Source organism: Suricata suricatta, chromosome 6 (genome assembly GCF_006229205.1).
Source record: "Suricata suricatta isolate VVHF042 chromosome 6, meerkat_22Aug2017_6uvM2_HiC, whole genome shotgun sequence".
Lineage (NCBI taxonomy): Eukaryota > Metazoa > Chordata > Mammalia > Carnivora > Herpestidae > Suricata > Suricata suricatta.
The window spans coordinates 74,928,457-74,949,937 of record NC_043705.1 but is presented as its reverse complement, the minus strand read 5'-3'; the positions used below and the strand labels follow the sequence as shown (position 1 = coordinate 74,949,937).

The window sequence follows — 21,481 nt, the reverse complement described above, 5'->3', positions numbered from 1 at the left end:
TACCCAAGAGATATGGAGACATGTCACCATACAAAGACCAGATTAAGAACAACTCTATGAAAGAACCCAAATAAAGAAAGTGTATATATTATATTATTTAATTTCATGAAATTTAAGTTAATGAAAATGACAGAAAATAGATCCACAGATGCCAGGGGACAGAGGGACACAGTGAAATTTTGGGGATGATGATTATGTTTGTTAATACGATTATAGTGATGGTAGTGATGATTTCACAAGTATACACATATATCTAAAAACTTCAAATTGTACACTTTATGTATAGTTCATTTTACATATTGAGTTATACTTCAGTAAACCTGTTAAAAATAATTTATTTCAATAATAATATTTTTATGGATCTCATATCCTGATATACACATTAATAAATATAATGCTTCAATCTCTTTTTTTTACAGAACAGGACAGTTGGGAAACCTGTCAGCTCCTTGCAATTCTCGTTGTAGATGCTCATCTTCATTATATTCTGTGATATGTGGAAGAGATCATATTGGATATTTTTCTCCTTGCTTTGCAGGCTGTACACAGTCTAAAACAATAACAGGTCACAAGGTAAGTATTTTTTATTATGCTTCTTCCTCGCAATAAGATGTTCAACTTATACATGATGTTTACATTTTACTCCTAGCTCTCTATAAAGAGTTTTTTCCCTATAAATATTAAAAAAACCCAGGAAAATAATACTTGCTTTATGTGACCATAATACAAAGGACTTATGGGAATTGGCTATGGAAAATATAGTTCTACATTAAAACATGCCTCAATAAGTAAGAAAATTATGAAAAGAAAAAAAATCACAGGTAAATACAAAGAATAAACGTAGTAGATTAATCAGTTATAAAACTAGGATTGAGATAAAGCACAAAAGCAGTAAAATCAGTTTTATCTATAAAAATCAGTCAAAGAATTCACAAAATAAAAGGATGTAAAATATGCTATTATATATAAAACATGGACAGAGAAGAAATTTAGTGCTTTTAGAATGGGTGCAAACTTAAACAACTATCAACTTAATAGTGACGGCCATATGCCTAAGATTTTATGTATGAACCTAATGGTAAACATGAATCAAAAACCTAGAATAGATCTGGGAAAAAAATTCTTCCATGTATTACATCATCCCAATTTTATAGTTTTAAAGCAGTAGGTGACTGTCATCTGCCTCTTGCAGTAGCAAAGTTGGAAGCAATGGTTTAAGAGAATATTTTATCTTCTACTTGCATTGTTTTAGTTCAGTTCCATCCTACCTAGCAGCAGTACCCATTCATGCCAAAATCCTGAACCACCGTCTCTTTCTTACAGCACTGAATTGACCAATACTATCTTTCTGGCCACCTTTCACTTAGTTTTTTCTTCTGAGGAATTAAAAATATCTACACTACACCTTCTTGCTGTTTCTGTATCTGTTCCACATTGCCTCCGATGTGAAAATCAGTCCCTTTAATCAGTGATTAGCATACATACAAGACCTTAATAAGCATGTCATACTTTCCAGAAAGGTAAAAGAGAAGACTTCTATGGCAGCAATACAGATGACTTAGAACTGAATATATGTTATTCCTGTTTGTCTTTTGCTGCTGACATGTATCAGGACTCATTTTAAAATTTCCCTATTTGCTCATTATTTTGTCCATAACCATCAGAATTCCTTATTTCTCTAGGCCTTCTACCAACCAGACAAATTTTCTTATTTTGTCATGCAGAGCTGTTGGCTACTCTTTTACTTGTTTGAGTCCAGGTTAATTTTCTTTTGTCCAAAGTTGCATAAATCTGCTTTTAGCTAAGTAATGCACAGTAACTTCAGTTTCTCCCTTTTAAGTGGCATCAGAGGAGGGATGTGGGCTTTAACAACTGTTTTTCTCTCATGTTTTTGGCTGGTATTTCCAATGGGGAGAGGGCAACAGAGAGGTATATATATCCTGACCCATGGGCATTATACCACCTCCCTTAGCGGCAGCGAGGTCCTTATGCACTTACATAATAATATGGCTTTTCCTGTTACACACAGATTACTTCATCATAAGATACTAGCATACCTCACCAACTTCAGTTTTTCATAGTCAGGTTTCCACTAGGGTATGATTTAATAATATATCTTCAGTTTTTATTGAATATTAATATAAAAACATTGCATACCCTTTAAAAATATTTCTTCTTAAATATTACATTATACATTTTAAATGACATTTAAAGTCTTTAAAATATATTACTTTGGAAAGCTTTAAATGCAATAGAAAATAGAAAAGCATAATGAACCCATATATATATGCCCAGTACCCAGCTTCAACAACTTATTAACTTATGGAAAATCTTACTTTATACTCCTACTAACTTCCTCTCTTCCATTTTAGATTGAAATAAATAAATGATTTTTTAATGCTCATGTTTTCACCACAGTGTAAAGCATACTTGCTTGACCATGGTGTTTTGTTCCCATAGGATATTCAAGAACTAAAGCAGTCATCCACTGTAAAGCCCCAACCGTTCTTTCCTATTTCAGAGATTTTTTCCCCTATTTTGTGAAAGTGTGTATAATATTCTTGCATTTCTCTAAGGAATAATTAACTCATAATGAGTAACAATGATAGAAATAATCCACAAAATAGTCACGTAAACTGTGTGGTAACATTTGATACTGAATTATAAAACTGAAACAATAAAATATTTTTGACAAATATTAGACCCATTAGAATTACCCAGGAAAATTAACTTGATAGAAATAATGGCTTTGAAAGAAAATGAACAATTGCAGAAGTTATGATTAATACAATTTGATATAGGTGGGACTGATTAATAGATAAAATATGCATTAATTTCAAATGGGAAAGAATTAGTACCAATATAAATAATTTTGCTAAATGATAATTAAATAAACATATATAAAATGCAATTATGTATCTAAATAATTTTTATGGAATTCTCTCCATTGAAAATATTCTTTTGATGAAAATATTTCAACTTTGAACTCAATCTGATTAAATGTTTATATTCAAAGCATCAGTCAAAGTGAATTAGAATTAGATGCTATTCAGTTACACTTGTGTAAAAGTTTGAGTGGTTGAAAGTATTATTTCTCTGAAGATTTCCAAATTTCCATAAAAAATTAGAGCTTTACTATAACTGAAAATAGCTACCTGTTCTTCATATTGATAATTGCTGGGTAATTTTGTCTCATTGAGACCCACATGCATTTTTTCCTTAGCTGACCTACCAAAAATCTTCAAATTTCCTTAATATAGATATTAAAGAAATTTTGGGCTTTTCTTCATGATCTTGTCATTGAAAATAGTTCTTTTTCAGCTAATTTGGCTTTCAGAATAAAATAACAGGATTGGGGCTCCTGGGTGGCTTAGTCGGTTGAACATTCCGCTTTGGCTCAGGTCATGATCTTGTGTTCATAGGTTCGAGCCCAGCGTTGAGCTCTGTGCTGACAGCTCACAGCCTGGAGCCTGCTTTGCATTCTGTGTCTCTCTCTATCTCTGCATCTTCCCTGCTCACATTCTGCTTTTCTCTACTCTCAAAAAATAAAATAAAATGTTAAAAAACTAAAAAAATAAACACCAGGATCATAGTGCTTTTTCCAGAGGCTGCTGTATAACAGCAGTTCCTTGTTCTAATTATCTGTGGAGGGCAGTGTCAGTCTCTCCCAAACATTAAGGATTACAAGAAGTCAGCTTCAAGCTCGCTTTCTATTGACACATCCTTAGATATGTTAACTTCCTTTGCTCCTCTCCCACCTTTGTGTTATTTTTATTATATATTGTATTTCTTTGTGTATTTTAAGTGACATATGCTATTATTGTTGTTTTGTAAAGTCAGTAAGCACTTACATGTACCCATTTTCATGCATTGCCATGTTTTCATATGCGATTATTTACTTTCTTCCTGAAGAATCATATTTTACCTTCATTTTTGAAAAAAAGAAACCAAAACTTTTACAGGGTCTGGAATTCTATGTTGGCAGGATTTGCTCGTCTCTACTCTGCCACCCTGGTATTTAAAAGGTACCATTTAATTGCCACATTTCTGACTGCTTGGTGGCTATTAAGATTTTCTCTTTGTTTTTGGTTTTCAACAGTTTTACTTTGATGGACTTAGGTTATATTTTCATTAAATTTATTTTGCTTGGTTTTTACTTTCACAGTCTGTGGATTTATGTCTGTTTGAAAATTCTCAGTTGTTATTTCTTCCTTTTGCTCCCCCCCTTTTTTTTTGAAGGGGGGACCATGTATTAATTTAGTCTTGCTTCATAACAAATTACCACAGGCTTTAGTGTCTTTAAATACTTCTATTAAACTCACAGTTCTAAGGTTGTAAGTCCAGATGCCACAACGGGGTCCTCTGTTGAGTGTCACAGGCTAACATCAGGGTATTGGCTGACCTGTGTTCCTTTCTGGAGGCTCTGGGGAAGTATCTGCTTCTAAGCTCATCCAGGTTATTGGCCATTCAGTTGCTTTCAGCTATGAAAAATGAGGTCTTTGTTTCCTTGTTAGCTGACAACTGAGGACCAGTTTTAACTCTCAGAGGCTATGGCCATTCTTTACTGTGTGACTCCGTCTGCAAAGCTGGCAACAGATAAACAGTCTTGTATCACATGCTTTGGATCTCTAATTTCTGAAAAATCCCAGTACTTCTTAAGGCTCACGTAATTGGGCAAGATTTAACCTCTCTCTCTTTAAGTCATCTATGCCATATAACATAACTTAGTAAGGGGAGAATCATACAGGCTTATGCAAAAGGGGGTGAGAATCTTAGGTGCCTTCTTAGAATTCTGCCTAACACCGACTACAAATAGGTCTTTCCACAGCGCTTACTCAATGTGTTTTTCAGTTCCTTTTTTTTTGTTGTTGTTGTTGTTTATTTCTTTTTTTTTAAATTTATAATAGTTTCTTGTCAAATTGGTTTCCATATAACACCCAGTGCTTCTCCCCACAAGTGCCATGATTTTTCAGTTCTAACATTTATGTTTTTTTAGGGTACAAATCTCTGGTAAAATGCCCATCATTTAAAATATTTCATCCATTTCCCCCTCTATTTCCTGTAAATTATTAATCATGGCTCTTTTAAAGTTCTTGCTGCTAGGTACATTATATAGATCATCTACAACTCTTATATTTGTTATTCTCTTAATCATAAACTAGTTATTATATCTCCTAGTAAAATTTATCAATTGCCTATTTCTCTGTGCATATACATGGATAATTGTCACAGCTTCTTGCTGAGTTGTTTCTTTTACCTTTATAAAGTATCTTTTTCCATTTCTGCTAATACTCTTTGTCTTGCAAACATCTATTTTATATATTAAATAGTCACGTTAGCTTTCTCTTTCTGACTGTTTCCATGTGTACCTTGTTTCTGTCATTTTATGTTCCAACTATTGGTGTCTACATTTAAAGCACCTCCTATTAGCCAGCATATAATATGGTATTGCTTTGTCTTCATTTCTGCAAATCTCTTAAAATTGGAGGTTTTAGACTGCTGAAATCTGTTATAATTATTGAGATAGTGGATTTAAATCTACCTTCTTTTTTATATTTGAATTTAATATATTTTACTATTTCATTTTAATATAACTTTTGGCATTTTTGTTTTATTACTTTGAATATAACTCAACAGTCCTTCAACCCTTCCGGGGCCTAATATCTTGTGATTCTATCATTTGCTCACTTAACCTTCTTCATGTTTTTAGTTTTCCCTTGGTCAGCCTAGCTCTGTCTTCATCTGAATGAGGTGCTGGACATCTTTTGTCTGACCTCCAAGTCCACTTTTTATTGTTTTCTACTTTCCTCATTGTTCAAGAAGACTAAGCTATAGTATGAGAGCTTCCTTGGCTTCTGACTGGATTAAGATAATAAAAACTTTAAGTACAAAATCAGAAAAATGGGAGAAAAGAGTGCAGTCACTGTGTTTACTTTCTTGGCTCCCTTTCCGAGCCATGGACTGACTGCATCCCTTGACTGTAGGTCTTAATTTCTCTCTTCCCAATCTCTATGACTCTCTCCTTCTAGTCACCATTCTTTCCCCAAGACCCTTAAACAAATCCCTTCAAATCTACTTTCAAAATAAATACTGGATCTGACTTGCTTCATCATTTTCTCTGATACCACCACGGCCCCCATCACCATTGTCTTGCATCTCATTTCAATAGATTTTTAACTGTTTTCTCTGCTTTCATCTTTTCCATCATAGTCTAATATGGTTATCAGAGTGATCTTTTAAAATATATCACTTATACATATATCCCTCCAATATTTTTACATTACTAAGAATAAAAACCAAAGTTCTTTAAGTGTTCTTGCAGTTATTTACCAGTTTCTGTACAATGTGCTTTCCCCCTACTACTCTGATTTCATTTTCTTAGTTTCTTTCATGTTTACTCTGCTCCCGCCACATTTGTCTTCTTGCTTTTCTTTGAGGGTAAATATCTTTGCTGAATTTTTTTAAATTAATAGAATTTATCCTAAGTAACTCTAGTTACACACACACACACAATTTTTGTTACATAAAACACCTAAAATATATCATTAATACTTCATTTCTAAATATGAATGGCAAGTTTAATGTAAGAATATTGACTACTAAAACTAGCTAGTTTCCCTGCAGTGATCGATTTATTTTATAATGATAGGAATTATTGCTTTATGACTATATTTCTAGAAGATGGTTTCTTATTTTAATTTTCATAGACATACTACAATTGTTCTTGCATTCAAGAAGGATTAACAACCGCAGATGACCAAGGTGATTTTATTGATGCCAGAGCTGGGACATGTGATGCAAAGTGCCATAAATTACCTTTGTTCATTGCTTTTATCTTTTCTACGATTTTATTTTCTGTGTTTTCTGGTATACCAATCACCCTGAGCATCCTTCGGTATGTATATAATTCAAAACCATTGTTTATTTAATTAATGAGAAAGGCACTTTTAAGAATATTCTAGAATATTGTTATGAATGATCATTCTTTTGTTTCAAAGTAGCAACTGTGAGTGGGGAAATTGTTATATTGTCAAAATCCATGTATTTACTTATTTCTAGGTTTTAACTAATTATTTGCTTAACGTTTGTGGCTATCACATCTAGTTTTAATTAATTTAATTTAACTTAAAATATGGTAAATTCATATATAGGAAAATGTTACATTTTCAAAATTCATGTGTATACTAATTTTCCTTTTTTTAAAATTTATTTACATAAAGCCTATAGATATCACATTTAGCTTAAGTTTAATTTAAAACTAAGCTTTTACTTAATTTAAGACACCTGTAAATTTCATAGAGGAAAAATCTTAATTTTAACACAAATGTGATTATAATGTTGATTCATTAGTTACAGGTATTTATTGAGTGTTTGCTTCTATATTAGCCAATATGGCCATGAGAAAACATCAGTGTCATTAGCAAAGGACATAATAACTTCAAAAAATTTTAGAATTTCAGTATACAAGTTTGTTTTAAGTTAAACCAACATATGCAGTTAATTTTTTCTGAATATGTGAAATACATGTAATATTTCTTTTTATCATGTAGAAAAATAATTGGTCATTATTTTCAATTTTTTTTCAAAAGGCTAACCTAAAACTTTAAATCATGAAAAGCAATTTGTTGTCCCCTAGGAAAGCAGACTAGAAAACATGAATATATCCCCCCCCAAAAAAAATCTTAGAACTTGGGGACATGTGGTTTCTGCTTTTAATTAACTTGCCATTTAATTTTCTAAAATATTTAAAATTTTTTTTTTGAGAGACAAAGAGACAGAGCATGAATGGGGGAAGAACAGAGAGAGAGGGAGACACAGAATCTGAAGACAGGGTTCAGGCTCTGAACTAGCTGTCAGCACAGAGCCTGATGTGAGGCTCGAACCCATGGACTGCGAGATCATGACCTGAGCCGAAGTCAGACACTTAACTGACTGAGCCACCCAGGTGTCCCTTAACTTACAATTTAGATGAGAGACAAAAGTTGGACATATAAATACAGTGAAGCCGCTTTTGTAACCATTTATTTGTGTCGGGAGCAAAATTACAGGGATCAATAAGATACATACCTTGCCTTCAAGTTGTTTAGAGTATAATAGGAAGAGAAAATCCAAAAGAAGATGTACAGTGGATGTTTAGAGGTGCCTTGATTACAACTTGGACAGACTGACCCAGGAAAAAGTCAAAGAAATGGTAATTTTTATCTAGGATGATTTGGAAATGCTTATAGAAGATATGGAAGTTGAAATGAGATATGAAGATAGTTGACTTGTGATAATGTGTGCCAATTAGGGGAAAGTTCTTCACAGGAAAACTGAGCAGTGAGAGTAGAGGCAAAAATGTGTGGAGTATCTGACAAGGAGTTCATTATGACAGAAGTAGCATGATAGTAAATTGGCCAGGAGATTTGGGCTCCATAAAGGTCTCATCATGGGAGGTTTTCTTTGCCATATCAACATGAATGAGGTTATCCTTTATGCCGCTGGAGGCCATTGAAAACAATAAACCCCATAAGTAGAAGTGATACTTTTGAGTAGTTATATGTGAACTATTGAGTTCATATATAAACAACAGAATTGCTAGGTCATAGTATTTACATATATTGGGCTTTTTAACAAATGTTAAAAGTATTTGCACAAATCCATTCTTCTAGCAGTCTGTGATTAATTGTTTTTAACTTGAGCAACTTTGATGGGGATGTGTGTGTGTTAATATTGTGATTTTAATTTTCTTATTCAAAGACTGATATTATTGGTATATTCTCCTTTACTTTTTAGCCATATGAATATGCAATTTTGTCAAATGCTATCTTGATTCTTTTTTCTGTTTTTACATTGAGTTGTCTGTTGATTTGCAGGGTTTCTTTCTATACAGTATCTATACACCCAGTTGGAGGTCACTTGTCATATATATTCATAACACATAACTTTTCCATTTCAGTGTCTTGCCTTCTCAACTGTGATGTCATCTTTTGAGTGAAAACATTTTTATTTTGTTTATATATTTATGTATTTTTAAAGTTTATTTATTCTTTATTTTGAGAAAAGGTGGGGAGGGACAGAGAAGAGTTGAGAGGGAATCCCAGGCAGGCACTGCCATCCGCATTGTCAGCACAGAGCCTGACATGGGGCTTGAATTCATGAACCATGAGATCATGACCTGAGCCAAAGTCCATGCTTAACCTACAGAGCCACCCAGGTGCCTCACCAATTTTTCATTTTAATTTCCCGTTTAAGAAATATTTACCTAACCAAAATTATGAGGATGTTTCCCATGTTATTTTAATAAAAATTATAAAATCAGTGATTCAGCTGGAAATAATTTTTTACCTAAAGGATATCCTTTCCTGGGGCACCTGGGTGGCTGTCAGTAAAGTGTCAATTTGGGCTCAGGTCACCATCTCACAGTTCATTCAAGCCCCTTATCAGGCTCTCTGCTGTCATCACAGAGCCAGCTTCAGATCCTCTGTCCCCTTCTCTCTCTGCCTTTCTCCTGCTCTTTCTCTCTCTCTCTTTCAAAAACAAATAAACATTTTTTTAAAGGTTAGCTTTTCCCTGTGGCAATGTACCAACCGACTCTATATATGTGAGTCTATTTCTGTACTCTATTCTGTTCCATTGGTTTAATGTATCCTTCACCAGTATTACTCACTCTTTCTTTCTTTCTTTCTTTCTTTCTTTCTTTCTTTCTTTCTTTCTTTCTTTCTTTCTTTCTTTCTTTTCTTTCTCTCTCTCTCTCTCTCTCTCTCTCTCTCTCTCTCTCTTTCTCTCTCTCTTTCTTTCTCTCTTTCCTTCTTCATGCATGCATGCATGCATTCATTCATTCATTGATACATTTATGCATTCATTTATTTATTTTGAGAGAGAGAGCAGGCACACATGGGGGACGGGCAGACAGAGGGGGAGAATCCCAAGAGGCTCCGTGCTTTCAGCACTCAGTCTCACCAAGCCTGAGATTATGAGATGGGCCGAAATCAAGATTCAGTCACTTAACCAACCCATCCACCCACGCATCCCCAGTATCACTCTGTCTTAATCGCTGTATAGTTACTGTAAATATTTATATCAATCTTTGTTGTAAGTCCAGCTTCAGGATTTACTTGGGCATTCTTGTATTTCCAGGTGGTTGAAATCACTTAGTCAATGTCCACAATAACATGATGAGGTTTTGATCAGAATACCTTTGAATCTATTTGCAAGAATTGCTATACTTACCACACTGAGTTTCTTGATCAGTCAGTGAGGTAGAAGTCCTTCATGTGTTTAAATCTTCATTTATTTCCTCTATCAATTTTCCTAACTTTCATTTTCAGGATGGAGGTTTTATACCTCTTTCATTAGATTTATTCCTAGGTAATTAGTTAGTATAACATAGTTTAGTATACTTGTTTATTGCTGGTATGAAGAATACAGTTCATTCTTGTGCTCTGATCTTGTATTCTGTGACTATGCTTCTAATAATTTCTACGGATTTGTTGGTAATTTAACTTAAGAATTTAAACAAATATGATCATGATCTGCAAATTATTTTTATTCTTTTCCAACCCTTGTATCTTTTCTTTTCTTGCCTGATTGAGCTATCCTTTACAATGTTGAGTAGAAGTACTGATAGTTATGATCCTATTTTTTTTATGTCCATCATGATGATGGCTTTTGATATTTCATTGTGAGATATGAATTTTGCTGTAGATTTCCCCATTAAATGTGATTGATACCATCTATCAGAATAAGCCAGTTTTCTTTCATTCCTTATTCACTGACTTTTTTCTTCACTAAGACATTTCTTAAATGAATACATTTTGAAATTTATCAAATACATTTGATGCATATGTTGAAATGATCACAATATCATATTTCTACTTTACTCTAGGAATAAACTGGATTTCATCAGTTGCTTGATTAAATTTGCTGATGTTTTGTTTAGTGTTTTTGCATCTACAGTCATGACTAAGGTTATATTATAATTTTTCCCATTTTATTAATGTGCTTGTTAGGTTTTAGCCTTAATATTGTTCTGGTCTCATGAAATGGATTAAAGATATTTCCTTTTTTCCTTTGTATCTGGACTATTTTATGAGGGTGAAATATTGGGAAGAAATCACTTGTGTTATCACTGGGCATGGGAATTTCTTTGTGAAGTTTCGAATGGAATGTCTGTGTGCGTGCGTGTGTGTGTGTGTGTGTGTGTGTGTGAGTGAGAGAGCAAAGAACTAATCATTTTGCATTTATCTTTATAATCACCATTTTACTTTTATGTTTATTATGTTTTTATTTTATTCACATATATTATTCTGTATATTTGTAGATGTTTCTTTTCTATCCAAAAGTCTTAACATATATTTTTCCAAAAAAATCATATATTTTTCTCATTCTTTCAACTGAAATATGCCTTTCAATGTATCTTTTACAATTTTTACCATATGTTATTTAGAAGTATATAGTTTAATTTCTAAATATTTGGAAATATTCTTGTTATATTTTGTTACATATATCTTATATTTACATAGGTATAAATATAATTAATATCACATTTATTTTTAGTTTGAGTCCACTGTGTGTAGAGAACATATTTTTATGTTTTTTTGTTGAAATTTCTTTGAACTTACAAATTATACAAAATTTTAATTTATTTATGGTGAATTTGTCCATTATTTCTGTCATTTTTGCAATATATATTTTGTGGCTATATTAGTTGAAAACAAACTTAGAATTGCTACAACTTCTTGCTTTATTGACCCCTTTAACCCTTGAAATATTCCTTTTTATCTCTAATAACTTTTTGTTTTGGAATTACTTTTACTGACATTAATATTGCTTTATCAGCTATATTTTTATTAGCATAATATATACTGTTTCATTTATTACTTTCAATCTTTCTCTATATATATTTAAGGTATATCTAGTAAGTAGTATATAGTTGACTTAAAAAAATCCAGTCTAGGGGCGCCTGGGTGGCTCAGTAGGTTGAGCGTCTGGCTTTGGCTCAGGTCATGATGTCACGGTTCATGGGTTCGAGCCCTGCATCAGGCTCTGTGCTGACAGCTACCTCAGGGCCTGGAGCCTGCTTCGGATTCGGTGTCTCTCTCTGACCCTCCCCTGCTAACAAAAGCTCTCTCTCTCTCTCTCAAAAATTAATTTAAAAAACATTTAAAACAATTTTAAAAATAAAACTAAAAAAGTTTAAAAAATCTAGTCTAACAGCTTAATTTTTAAACTAGACTCTATAGAATATTAAAAAATAACTGCTGGTATGTTTGGATTTTTCTCTCATTTTAGTGTTTGTTTCAAAATATTTTCTACTTGTTGTGATACTTCTTTTGAATTAAGTTATTTTAGTTTTCATTATTTTCCCTTTACTGTTTTGCTAATTATGCATTATTTTATTCTTGTAGTAGTCAAGACATTATGATGGCTTTTTAGAGTCAAATTGAACTAGTACTTTTGCTACGTCCTGGATAATTCAAGGGTCTAAGAATATTTTAACTCCATTAACTCTATTCCAACCTTTTGGTATTGTTGTCATGTATTTTGATGCTACATAAATTTTATAACTTAAGGGTGAAACAATATGCATATTTAATATCATATTATCAGAATCTATTTGTTCCTGCATTATTTTGTACTTTGCTCAGAGATCATTTATTTCTTCCCCCCAAAAAATCCTTTTGCTATGGATCTGATGGAAATGAATTTTGTTCATTTTTTTATTTGTTTAAAAATGCCTTGGGGCTCCTGGATGACTCAGTCAGTTAAGTGTCAGACTCTTCATTTCCGGTCCGGTCATTTTCTCAGGATTTGTAAGATCAAGCCACTGGTCCGGCTGTGTGCTGACAATGCAGAGCTTGCTTGAGATCTCTCTCTCCCTCTTTCTCTGCCCCTCCTCCACTCGCATGCATGCTTTTCTCTCATTTTCTCTCAAATAAATAAACTTCTTTATTTTAAAAAAAATTTTAATATTTATTTTTGAGAGAGAGAAGAGCACACCCACAAGTGGGGGAGGGGCAGAGAGAGACAGAGACGCAGAATCTGAAGCAAGCTCTAGGCCCTGAGCTGTCAGCACAGAGCCTGATGCGGGGCTCAACCTTGCAAAGCAAAAGATCATGACCTGAGCAGAAGGCGGATGCCAGGCACCCCAATAAACTTCTTTATAAAGTCTTTAAATCACCATTATTATAAAATTATATGTTGGCTGCTTATGGAATTTCAAGTTGGTGGTACTTTTAGTACTTTCAAAAGAAATATTTAACTTTCTTCCAGACTTATATTAGAACATTTTATTACCATTCCTTTGATTGTAATATGCCTTTTTTCTCTGATGCTCTTAACATTTTTTCCTTGACTTTGGTTATCTGCAATTTTCAAACAGGAACCTAAGTCTAGAGCTGACATCTTATAAGAATGATGTGGAGTGAAAATATAAATTTAGAAGTCATAAGAGATAGTGGAAGCTGCCTTTTTACAGTTTGGAAGAGTACTAACAAATTTTTGTTTATTTCATGATATTCTTAAATACCCTATCATAGCCTTACTTATTAAACAATATACAAAAAAACCCATTCACTTCATTAATTTTTCATTAAATATTTTTAATACAAAGGTATTATTTGTTTTGTGCTGTTCATTTAACTGATGGAAAATCCTGGGAATCATTAATCTTTTCATATTGTTTTATATATCAGAACTGAAGGTACAAAAATGCTTCTTTTTTTAAAGTTTATTTATTTATTTTGAGAGAGAGAGAAAGTGTCAGAGAGAGAGGGAGAAAGAGAATCCCAAGCAGGGCTCGATCTCACGACTATGAAATCCTGACCTGAACCGAAATCAAGAGTCAGAAGCTCAACCAACTGAACCACTGAGGCTCTTCCAATATATAAATGCTTCTTACTAATGATACTTATGAGTTATGGTCAGCTCTATGTGTCCTTCAGAAAGCAATGAAAACCCATGTAAGAAAACTACATGTGCTAAATGAAGAGAATGCTCAATTATAGTTAGGGATATTATTAATATTTCCACTTCATCCCAAGACCTATAGTAAAGTGTAGTCCTAAAATATGACACTTTTTTCCTCCCTTAAGAATCTGCTTATTAAAGAAGTATAAATTATTTTTTAATTTTAAAATACCATTATCTTTTGAGGATTGGTTAATTTGCTTTCATTTTCTGAGTAGTAAACATTTGAGGAAAAAATATATATTTCTACCAGGTTGATATGGGTGGGATTATCTTAGTTTTTGCAAAATAGTCACAAAATATTGTATGAGTGCTACATTTTAGTGTATTGAGTCAGTTTGGATGAAAATATTGGTCATACTAGTTCATTGTTCAAGTTCTAAAACAAGGAAACAAATGGTAAGCAGAGTTTATTTAAAATAAAATGTAGGGGCGCCTGGGTGGCTCAGTCGGTTAAGCATCCAGCTTCGGCTCAGGTCAGATCTCACGGTTCGTGGGTTCGAGCCCCGTGTCGGGCTCTGTGCTGACAGCTAGCTCAGAGCCTGGAGCCTGTTTCAGATTCTGTATCTCCCTCTCTCTCTGACCCTCCCCTGCTTGCGCTGTTTCTCTCTGTCTCTCAAAAATAAATAAAAAGCAATAAAAAAAAATAAAATAAAATGTAGCTCTTATTTTTTTTACTTCCTAAAATGTTCAATGGTTTATTATTTTTATTGTATTTTAAATTTATTTTCCAAATAATATGTGGTTTTATGCATTTTTAAAACAAATACTTTCTTTGACCAATAGGATATACAAAGAGCTTCATTTTTTATATTAGGGAAAGTTGTTTTTGTTTATTTCAGCTTTTGAATAGTGAGGGTAACAGAGGTCCAGCAGGGAAGAGAAGGCACTCTCAAATTAGGATAATTTGAGCAAGGTTGAAGAAAGTGGCTATTAAAAATGTGGGTGGAGTATAAGATTACAAGATAGAGTGCAATATTTCTGGTCTGTTACCACTTGCCCAAAGCAAAACAGGGATAGGAAGGAGAGAGGCCTCTAGAGAGGAGTGCTTTGCCTCGGGACCCAGTAAGCCTGGTTTAAGTCTGTGTGGAGAGAAGCCAGAAAGAAACACCTTGACTTCACTCTCCTTCCTTACTCTGGAGTGTCCAGTTGGCAAACTGTAATTAGGCAAGATTGCCTATTGACGTAGCACATTTAGATCAGTCTCCCAAGACAGAGATAAAGGTAGAGAAATGTAGAGAGTGGATCTCACAGGGGCAAAAAGAAATTTCTAAAGTAGTGGGTGTGCACCTCAAAATGGAAAAAGGTAAGTGTGAAAGTTAGTGCTAAGGTTTTTTTTTCAGCAAAGAAGAAGGACGCTGGGGCAGAGGGTCGGGTTCATAAATGTTTCCTCCTTGTGAAGAACAAGAAGCTGTGGAATCAGTTGGCAAGGGGCAGGGTATGAAGGAATGGAAGGAGTTGTACTTCATTTACTTTAATTTACCCAGATAGAACTCTGTTAACTAGCTAAAGATTTTTGGTTCAACTGATACACAGTAAATAAATAAATGAATAAATAAATAAAATAATAATGACCTAGCAAACATTCTCTAAAGCTATTGATAACAATGTTCTGATAATATTATTACTCTTTGCTCACAGGATTGTATCTGACAATGAACGTCCTTTGGCCTTGGGTTTCACATTTGTGGTTTTGAGAATATTTGGTATGGACTTTCGGCAGTCTTTTATTACACTGAATTGTTGATTTTTTGATATGTGTGTCTACATGTATATTTAGAATTTCAAATAAATAATAATGGTAAGCTGACCCAACACAATTGAATGGGGGAGCTGCTTTGCAGAATTTAGGAGACAATATTTATGTAAAAAGACAATACATAATGTAAAGGCTGTCATATAAAATAGGCATTGGTATTATATTTGATCAGATGGGACAGTCTACTTGATTAGATGTATGTTCATCAATCTCATCCATCCAAGTGGTTTGGTAAGCTGAAACAATGTATAACCACACACTGCTTGCCTGTTTGAGAAGTCACTAACCTCAGCTAGTGCTTTTTTTTTTCACTGTTAAATTATTTTTAATTTTTTTTAATAGTTTATTGTCAAATTGGTTTCCATATAACACCCAGTGCTCTTCCCCACAGCTAGTGCTTTTGAACATTTTCATTACCAAAGACTCTGAGTCTGATGATTTTAAGGATTTATAGCCAAAGGAAAAAAAAATTTTTTTTGAGGGTAATACACTCTGTACTTCAGGCTTTCTTAAAATAGCAAAACCTAGCTTTCAAATCTAAATTATCTACATTATGACTGTATTAGCACCCCTGATTCAAAAGTTGATTAAAAATATTGAAGGGGCAAGGAAACAAGATTGAACTGGATTGAAGACTGGAAAACATATGATAGATGGAGTCAAGAACATGGAAAAATTTAAGTGTGGCTTTGATAGGAATTAGGGAAATAATTCTATACCTAGATCAATATGTGGCATTAAAATTGGCTTTTTTTAATTAGAAAAAAGTAGAGCATATTTTTATGTGAATGATGGCCCACTAGATAAGGACAGATTTACAATGGAAGACAACACCTAAGAAACAGCAAATGCGTAAACAGTTTCTGCATGAGAAAGGAAGCTAGTGAGACTTTTTGTTGGAAGAGGGTAGAATAAGATGATATTTTAGTTACAGTCTGTTTGTAGATCTAAGAGTATTTTGCCAGTAGTTAATTGGAAGCAGAGGATAGATATCTGATTTATGTTCAAAAGATAACTCTGCTTCTGGAGGGAAAAATACTCATAGAAGATAAATGTGAGGAGGGAAAAAAGGCTTTTGCTGCAGTCTAAGTCAGAATTATATTAAATTGGATTCTGGAGGGGCGCCTGGGTGGTTCAGTTGGTTAAGTATCCGACTTCAGCTCAGGTCATGATCTCACAGTTCGTGGGTTCGAGCTCCATGTCAGGCTCTGTGCTGACAGCTCGGAGCCTGGAGCCTGCTTCAGATTCTCTGTCTCCCTCTCTCTCTGGCCCTCCCTCACTCACGCTCTGTGTGTCTCTCTCTCAAAAATAGATAAACGTTAAAAAATAAAAAATAAAATATAAATAAATAAATTGGATTCTGGAGGTTGTGAAAGAGACAGAGAAATCAACATATCCAAGATACGTTTGGAGTTAATGCCCTAAAGATTTATCATGGATTGGAAAAATATGAAGGAAAGTAGAAAAAAAAATGAATAGTAGGCTTAGGTTTTTCTCCTTGAGCAGTTATAAACAGAGTGCCAGGACTAGTGAGATTGGGAAAATTGGCAACCTCTGATAGTCATCTTGAATAGTGATCTTTGGCAGGAGACAAGAGTCATGAAGCATGATTGATATAAGGAAAATGGTAAAGACATGTTATTTCTGAGATTCCAATTCTAATGTCTTTGGAGTGGCTTTTTAAAAAATGACTTTTGGGGTGCCTGGGTGGCTCAGTTGGTTGGGCGTCCGACTTCAGCTCAGGTCAGATCTCACATTCATGGGTTCGAGCCCTGCGTCGGGCTCTGTGCTGACCGCTTGGAGCCTGGAGCCTGCTTCCAGTTCTGTGTCTCCTTCTCTCTCTCTGCTCCTCCCCCTCTCATGCTCTGTCTCTGTATCAAAAATAAATAAGCATTAAAAATTTAAAAAAATAAATAAAAGATGACTTTTAATTCACTTTTAGCTGAAATTGTTGATAAGGAGATGTTGTCTCTGAGAGTATACAGAGGTTTACCTAAGGCAGTACACAACTATCCTGGAAATGAGATCCTCCGAATCTAGTGTTGCTATGAACACACCAAACCATTTTACATTCTCAGTTATTTCTCTCAGTATCTTGATAAATAACATTTGTACATTGCATTACAAATTAACGTTTCAGAGATTGAAAACAGAGAACATTAAAACATAAACTACATGTACATCATCCTAAAAATATGAAAACTACTAATTTTTTATATCTACAGGAAAAAGGATTTTAAAAAATACAGTAGTTGTTTCCAGTTTTTAATAATCTTATTTATAAGTAAATTCTTAGATAATTTTAAATGATATATTTAATTATGGTGATGACTAACAATATCAGTCTAATTTTAGAATAAAAATTATACTTATCCTAACTGTAGTGTTTTCATAGAGAATTTATAATTATTGTATTTTTCACAGGGACTATACCAGGACCAATAGCTTTCAAAATGGGAGCAGATATTTCTTGTACCTTAAGGGGGACTGACAACTGTGGGGAAACAGGAGATTGTTGGATCTATAACAAGACACAAATGGCCTACCTAATGGTAGGACTATGTAAGTGATACTTTATCATATTAAAGAATTACAGGAAAGAAAAAAAAATTTTTTAAATGTATACTTGTTTACCATAATGTACAGTAATAATAAACTATAAAAATTGATATTTGATGTTTACAGAAGCTTTATTATGTAGGAAATATTTTAGAAACTAAAGCATTATAGTATTTATATGAATATTTGAGTCACTGCATTAAATACAAAATTGTTTTATGTTATTCCTCAATAAAGGGTAGTAATTAGCAAAATTTCAATTTGGGAAGTAATTTTGTCCATATACATTTACAATCAAGTTGCTTGACCTTGTGACCCTTTCCATTTCCATAGTAAAAGAATGGATACTTTAAAATTTTTTTTTCACATCCCCAAAGAACATCAGGATACTTTTACCCTACACCATGTGAGTTTCACAGTCTCTTTTGATTAATGATGAAACAGTCCACCTAACAAGGATTCAGTATTTATGAATAAATAAAGACAGGAGGAATTGGGATACTATGGTAATATGAGCTAGTTATGGTCAGTTTCCAGAAAGTCTAGATATGCTTGTATTATTTTGGAAAATTTACTATATCTTCCTGGATTTTAATTTGTCCATCTGTAAAATGAGGATGTTGGACTACATAATTTTTAATTCAAAGAAACATAATGATAGATAGACTCTAATATTTAGCAGTAGCAAATACTTCTGTGATGAACAGTATATAGTGGTGCCTTGTAATTCAAAAGTAAATTATCCAGCAAGCTTAGTCTACACTGAACACGGAGTAAAATATTAAAAACAATTAAAAGAAAAAAAATGACAAGAAGTCAAAATTAATTTCTCAGAGATAATTCAACAAAACTAGGAACTTCTTGAGGAAGTTCTCTTGAGACACTGATGAGCCTTTTAATTTTATGTTAGGTATGTCTGTAACATGCTTTTCTATATTCGAACACAACACATAATTGAGAAAGCTGGTGAACTGCTTAGAGATCCTGCTAAGGAGCTACTGAAAGGAGATAACAATAATAAAGGACACAGGGAATTACAGTCAGAAATGGCAAACAGAAGTAACTGAAATAGGAATATGAATTTGTGGCAATTTAGTGTAAACTAGTCTATTTTAAAGTTCTGATCATCAAAAGAAATAATAGACAACCACAGTGTAGAAGGTAAAATGTAAAACAGAATCTATTTTTAAAATATATAAAGAACTCTCATATCAATAATAAGCAAAGGGTAGACAGTAGAAAAATGGGCAAAAGACTTGAAAGACCTCTTCACAAAATTTAATAATCAGATAGTCAATAAATAGTGGAATGGATAAATAAATTGGGATAAAAATCAGCAATGGAATAGTATAGAGCAATGAATATCGAAAGAACACAACTACGTAATATATGGATTAATCATACAAACATAATTTTGAGAGAAAGAAATCAGAAACAACTGAGTTTGCACTGTATAATTCCACTTACATAATTTTGACTTGCTATAACTGTATTTCTAAAGTAAACAAAAGTAACCCATTTGGTTTAGTGACTTTGAGGAAACATGAAGGAAGGCTTCCAGGGTGTTGACAGTTTTGTTCTTGATCCAGATGGTAGTCACACTGTGCTTAGTTTGTGAAAAATGTATCTTAAGAAAAATGACATGTAATTAAGATACAACTAACATATACCTCAGTTGTTTAGTTTGATGGGTTTTGATAATTCAGTGCATCTGTGGAACCAGCACCTCACACAAACTAGAAATTTCCCTCATGACCCTTTTCAATTTCTTTCCCCTACAGATAAACTTCTTTCAGATTTCTGTTACAATATGTTGGGTTTTTCTGTTCTAGAAATTTGTGCAAATGGAATGCAGTATATACTCTTGTTTTTTCTGTATTGATTAATATTATACTTTTGGGAGGTTCATCTGTGTTATTCTAAAGCAGTTGCTTGTGCTTTAAGAAAATTTCTAAATTCTATTTCATTTTGTGAATATACTGCCATTATCCATTCTCCAGTTAAAATTTATTTGGTTGTTTGCAGTGTTAGGCTATTGTAAGTGCATGGAAATTATTGTGTCATTATCAATGACAGATTCATTAATGTCTCTTTATCTTCTGTAACCACTATAATTGATATTGTCAGATAATTAATGTTGTTGCTCTAGAATATATTTTACTTTAATTTCTGGGTCATTTGCATTGTAAGCTCAAGTATTTTATGTAATGCTCATAATATGTTATTTTGATACATGAAAATGAATAAAATACCTCCATAATCAACTAATTTTTCTAAAATATTTCTGTTTTTATTTGAAAATGGTGAATTTTTAAAAAAGAATAAATTTGCATGAAGTGGCTGAAATAGGTTCCAGTTCCTATTGATATTTAAGTTAACAGCAATGTATTTTATAAGCTTTAGAATTAATACATCCTGTGAAATAAAGACACACTTTGCGTTTTTCTAGGGCTATATTTTTAAGAAATTTTAATGTTTTTATACACATTAAAAATCTCCTATAGTAATTTGATATGTTTATAACATTAATTACGTTCTATAATTGGAAAATTGATAACTACAGAGATGAAGTATACTTACCTTTTCTTTGGCAAATGGCATTCTTTCCACAAACATGTTTGCTCTAAATGGACTGCCATATCTGATGGTTGTATTTTTTTTAATTCAGGTTGTTTTTGCAAATTAGTCACTATCTTCTTCACTACTATTGCATTGTGCCTATATAAAGATTTATCAAAGGATAACAGTGACATCCTGGAAATGCCCATGAAGAATCTAAATGCAAAAGGAAAGGAGCAAGCTAATTTATAACTGGATCATTAACGTGGAAGAATTATATACTGTCAGTCCATCAATGGAATATTATACTAATAAAACTTGAAATAATTATAATATAGTTACATGTTTAATAAATGAATGTGACCCATCTGACCCCATAAGTTTTTTATAGTTTGAGTACAAATATAATAATATACTCTCTGTTTTGGATTTTTGAAATATATTGTAAAATACACATTTAATAATTTTAATAAGAAGAGAATACTTTTAATGAAAAGGTTGAAGCAGAGGTGGGAAAATACACAAAAGTTAATTCTGACTATAGTAATATGTATTAATTATTAGCTTTTGGTTATGTAGGACTATTTAGGTTTCACATAGTTTATTCTTATTACTTTCATTTGGGCTGTGGATGTTTATTTCTCAATAACTTTT

General features: G+C 32.9%; 1 protein-coding gene across 1 annotated transcript in view; it reads left to right on the top strand.

Annotated features, from left to right (window-relative positions):
* Nucleotides 1-21,194, top strand: part of SLCO6A1 (solute carrier organic anion transporter family member 6A1) — a 78,514-nt gene extending 57,320 nt beyond the window's left edge. The window contains exons 9-13 of the mRNA XM_029941377.1: nt 420-573; nt 6,708-6,895; nt 15,592-15,656; nt 18,134-18,271; nt 20,937-21,194. Of these exons, the coding sequence (XP_029797237.1) occupies nt 420-573; nt 6,708-6,895; nt 15,592-15,656; nt 18,134-18,271; nt 20,937-21,079 (688 nt within the window). The 3' untranslated portion in view covers nt 21,080-21,194. The remainder of the gene's footprint in view (nt 1-419; nt 574-6,707; nt 6,896-15,591; nt 15,657-18,133; nt 18,272-20,936) is intronic.
* The last annotated feature ends 287 nt before the right edge of the window (nt 21,195-21,481 follow it).